Source organism: Anopheles aquasalis, chromosome 3, assembly GCF_943734665.1.
Source record: "Anopheles aquasalis chromosome 3, idAnoAquaMG_Q_19, whole genome shotgun sequence".
Taxonomy (NCBI): Eukaryota; Metazoa; Arthropoda; class Insecta; order Diptera; family Culicidae; genus Anopheles; species Anopheles aquasalis.
Genome location: NC_064878.1, coordinates 7,005,001 through 7,010,000, shown reverse-complemented (window position 1 = coordinate 7,010,000; position 5,000 = coordinate 7,005,001). Strand labels below are relative to the sequence as shown.

General features: G+C 54.8%; 2 protein-coding genes across 2 annotated transcripts in view; one reads left to right on the top strand and one right to left on the bottom strand.

The window, feature by feature from the left end:
- Positions 1 to 2,601, top strand: part of LOC126577772 (uncharacterized) — a 2,678-nt gene extending 77 nt beyond the window's left edge. Inside the window, exons 1-2 of the mRNA XM_050239703.1 lie at positions 1 to 1,572; positions 1,634 to 2,601. The exon at positions 1 to 1,572 is cut by the window's left edge and continues 77 nt beyond it. Coding sequence (XP_050095660.1) covers positions 1 to 1,572; positions 1,634 to 2,448 — 2,387 coding nt within the window. The 3' untranslated portion in view covers positions 2,449 to 2,601. The remainder of the gene's footprint in view (positions 1,573 to 1,633) is intronic.
- Positions 1 to 5,000, bottom strand: part of LOC126577771 (uncharacterized) — a 7,426-nt gene that overhangs the window by 1,809 nt on the left and 617 nt on the right. The window contains exon 1 of the mRNA XM_050239702.1: positions 3,252 to 5,000. This exon is cut by the window's right edge and continues 617 nt beyond it. Coding sequence (XP_050095659.1) covers positions 3,252 to 5,000 — 1,749 coding nt within the window. The remainder of the gene's footprint in view (positions 1 to 3,251) is intronic.

Genomic DNA, 5,000 nt, shown 5'->3' with positions numbered 1-5,000 from the left:
ATGCGATCGAGGACAGCAATCTTGATGCGCTGCGGCTGCTTCTGGAAAAACACCATGCGAATCCGAACACCATTATTCCGGAGAAGGATGTGGCGCCCATACATCTGGTGATCGGTGCCGATCACGAACCGTTCGCAGAGCGGGCCACCTCTCTGATGCTGCAGTTTGGTGGCAACGCTAACCTGGCCTCGGTTGAGCAACGGCTTACGCCGCTCCACGTCGCAGCAAGCCTTGGCCGTGCCGGGATCGCACGCCTTTTGTTGAAAGCTGGCGGAAATGTGGAGCTCCTGGATGACGAGGACCGAACACCGATCGAGCACGCCATCGAGGAGGGTCACTATGAGGTACTGGCGTTGCTTAAAAACCACGTCTTTGAGCAGAAAATCGAACGTCGGCGGAAGAAACTGTTGCAGGAACAGGAACAGCAACAGCAACAACAGCAATTGTGTCCAGCGGCATCAGAGATGAGTTCGCTGCTCGCTTCCCCGAGTATGCGTCTTCGGAAAGGATTTGCCGAGAAGATGGCTCCGCTTCCGGGGAAAACACTATCGCACGCTCTGCAGGAGCTGGATGAGAACGTACTAACGCCGAACAAGATCCATTACAACTTTGATGTTACGAGTCCCTATTACGTCAATATAACGCACCGACGAAAAGATAGAAAGAAGCACAACCATAACTCGGTAAGCCAAACGCTTTTCCTTCCGGACGGTCAGGAAAACAGTACACCACCGGCTGCCGGTGGCCAGTGTGATGATGATGGCCCACCACCGGGCCCCGAACGAACGAATCTGTTCGAGCTAACGGAACGAAATCTGCGCAACTTTACACGCGACGACGATGAGCGGCGCAGTGACCGCCGGCGCTCTTCGTTCATCGAATGCTGGAGGGAACAGATCGCTGAGTTGCGGGGTCGCACTCGGATTAGCTGCCGGATGGATGATATCGATCGGATTCTGGCTAGTTTCACGGAAACCCCAAACCAAACGGCATACCTCGATGCGGTAGATGAGAGCTTCCGGACGGCGCAAGAGGTGGAACCGTCGAACCATCCAGTGGCAACAAAAAAGCAGGAACACGAGGACCAGGAGCTCGAACAGGACCAACCGGCCAATGTTGAAATACCAATGGAAGCTCTACAGAAGGACGAGGATCGTGATGATGATGATTTGCGGGAACAGGAAGTTTGCGAGGTGATAGCGATCGTCGACAGCAGTCACGAGGATGATGTTGATGATGACAAGCCGGTGAACGACGCCACCACCATGCCTCCGCCGCCAACACCAGCAGCACAATTAGTTCCACAGATACAGATCACCACCGATACCGTCGCGACGTGGTCATTTCCAGTGAAAAGAAATCCCTCGATTACGAGCCAATCGACGGTTGTAACGCTGCCACCACTCGACTACGATACGGATGCTTTGCGTGCGGAACTAACCCAATACGGTGAACCACCGGGACCGATCACAAAGCACACGAAGAAGCTGTACCTCCGGAAGCTCATCAAATGTCGCCGCCATCCGGAACGAGTGACCGCTGCGGCGTCGGCGCGTGCTCTTGGCAGCAAAAGTAAGTACCCCTTCCTTAAATATCAACCACCCAGTGCTAAATCCCTTCCCCTATCACACAGATTACTCCGTGGAACTGATGACCACTGTACGGCGGGAGGAAACGTTCAGCAAGATCACCGAAGATCACCAACCGCTCGAGCGGGAGATGGCTTCCGAGTTTCAATCGAGTAACGGGGCACGGACTCGCCAGTTCCGCGAGGGTCACCAGAAGAAGAGCTTCATCTATCTGTTGCTTGATCCGCGTATTACCGACAACCTGCCAGCCCAGCAGCAGCAACAACCAAACACTCAGCATGAACTCTGGAAGTGTTTCCTATCGGCCGTGTTTTACGTTGGCAAAGGCAAAAGCAGCCGTCCTTACAACCATCTACACGATGCATTGAAGCTGTATCGACCTACGACGGGTACCGGGAATATGGCCCGGAATCCCATTGAAGAGCCTGTCGAAGAGGACGATGGCTTGTTGGTGGACGAAACAGAAATCGTAGAAAAATGCCAACTAGAAGCGACAACGAAGAGGCTAACGGTGGCGCCAACAAGGGAAGCAGCAACAATTCCCGCCGCCGAGGTGGAGAAGTCCGATAGTCGGAAGCTGAACCGCATCCTCGATATTTGGGCGGCCAGTAAAGGGGTCGTCTGTTTGCACGTCTTCCACAACATCATGCCGGCCGAAGCGTATACCCGCGAAGCGGCCATTATCGATGCGATTCGGCTCGCCAATCTGACCAACCTGAAGCGTGGCGATTACTATGGCAAGTGCGTTTCGTGGCCGTTGAAGCGCCGGAAGCAGCTCGGTATACTGTTGCTCTGGAAGGCGTTTCTCATCTATCTGGCCGAAGGTGAAACGCAACTGCTGCCCGGTGATTTAGTATGACTGTCCGGGACCCTCTCTTCCCGCCAACCCTTCAGTACTTGTGATAGACAAACCAAGGAACCCCAGAAAATACTTTTCAAAATCCTTGGCCTTGCCACCACCCTGCGCTCATTGACTAGTTTTTTTTTAGACAATAAATGATCTTCTTTTTGGACTGAAATTTAATTTTCTTTGATGGCCAGAGACGAATTTTGCGCGCCAAAAAAACAAACGACGACCACGAAGACGACGAGATCGAGGCACAATTGAAAGGTGCGACGGCGTCGTTGTCTTCCAATGGTTCATCCCCTGCTCCTCCGGCTGGTGTGTTCTTTTTTTTTATCTCTTCTCTATCGTGAGCTCACGGGCCGCGCAAATTCCGCGCCTCGCGATCATCAACAATTCCAAAACAAATAAAGTCATCCAAGCGAGAAGAGAACGCCGGTTCTAGCGTTGGTTGGGTGGTGGTGGTGGTACTGGCAAAAGTACTTACAACCACCCCCTCCCAGGGGGGTGGTGTGTTCTCGCACGGCGTTGATTTGCGCGCTTTTTTTCTTACTTTTCTCGCGGGCCACACAATCGTCAGCGCGATCCGAAAGTGATGCGTACTCGGCATTCAACCCAAGACACCTCCCATTTTCGGAACAGAACTGATGGTTGTTGTTGTTCGATACGGTGCAGCGAGCGAGCGAGCGCGCGCGCGCGCCCACTGGAAGCACCATAAATCCCGGGATTCGTCGGCTCTCCCCCTCCGGGGGTTGGGATTTTGGCGCCAAAAAGAATGACCTCACGCACGGGAGAAAGGAAGGAAGATAAAGACTTACCTTCTGATTGTCGTAGAACTTGCGCTTCGATGGGCTCACCGGTGGCGAGTGTGATTTGACCGAGGTATTGTTGTTGTTGTTGTTTCCATGGGCCGTAACCGCATCCGTGACGCTCGAGCGACGGCGTACAAGCTCCGGCATGGACATGTTCCCGCCAACGAATCCAACGGAGGTTCCACCGTGGAGGCTGTTCCTGCGATCCAGCGAGTTGCAGGGTTTGAAGGGACGACGACACTCGGTCTCCGCCACCGTAGGTGGTCTTGGCTCGGTAGCATGCTGCGGTACAGTTTCCTCGCCGGAGCCCGATGGGAATAACACTTTGCTGACGGACTCCAGTGCGGCCGTACCGGGCTTTGGCTTAGGTTTTGTGTCGAGGGCCGAAGAACCGCTGCATGATGGTTCGTACCGGTTTTCCTTATTATCGGCTTCGCGCTTCAGCTGCCTCTGCAGCCGTCCGAGGCTCTTTGGGTGACCGTAGATGATGGAGTGCCAATCGGGGGACACGCGCACTACCTGCACCAGATCCGCATCGGCAAGGTAGTTGAGTAGCAGCCCGAGCGCGTCACCATTTTCATGGCTAAGCCCTCGCAAGATGTCCAGGTACTTATGGCCGTTGTACCAATAGGTGCGCTTTGTTGCCACCGATGTAGCGCTACGCTGTTTCACCTTTGGTGACGGACCAGCCCTCAGCTCACTGCGGGGCAACGGTGGTCTGTGAACGACGTAGCCACTGCTACCACCTCTTGTTAGGTGCTCCAAGTTGTCAGTGGAGTTGGAAGGCGAGGCTTGTACGCTGTACTGTAGCTCCAGTGGTTGCGGTGGACTCTCGAGAGTTGGCACGAACCCATACGAAAGTCCCTCCAAGATGGAACCCGTCGTCTGATCTGTCTTTTGATCCGCGGCTGAAACGGGGATACGCTCTGCCGGCAGTTGGCATTCAAGAGCTGGCAAGATCCCGAACGACGGTTCCTCCAAGATGGAGGCCAGCAATGCCGGCTGATTTGTGACCGGTGCATGGCGCTCCACCATGCCCTCCTCATCTTCGCAAACGAACGACTTTGTTGGTGTGAAGCTGCAATCATCCTCGTTGGAGGGTACCGTTACCATGGCATCCTCGAGAAGGGCCGATACACTAGCCTCCTTTGAGCTGCTCGAGCACGATTCTGTCAGGATTGGTCCGCCCAACAGTGCACCGATGTCGATCGGAATAGCATTCCCGCGGGCTTGGTTGCTACCCATTGCTCCATCCTCCGCTTTTCCTTCCAATTGTTCCTCCTCTTCCTCCTTCAACTGGCCAAACGAGGTTCTGGGAGAGCAGGAAATGTCGGCCAACAGCTTGCCGCTGCGCTGATTCTCTGTCTGGCCTCGCTTTTTCTCCGGTGTTACCTGCACGGTGGAGAATGCATTCTGACGCACCAGCATGCCACCACCGTTGGTTCCCAGTCGGCGGATATGCTGTATCTTCCGTGGGCTAAAGCTGATGAACTTGCGGAACGATGGTTTTCCAGCGGCGTTCGACGCCCGCACGGGTCCGTTGCCATGGCGACTCTCGTCTCCCACGTAGCAGGAGGCTGTTTTCGGGGTGCTCGAACGCATCATGTCGGTGATGTTGTTGCCCTCGTGGCGCTTCAGACGCTTCGATTTCGGTATCGGCGAAGGCAGATCTTCGGACAGCCGGCGGCATCCGGCAACGAGCGAATCGTTCGGATCGTTCTCTTGGTTTTCCTCTTCCAGCAACGCATCCACGTC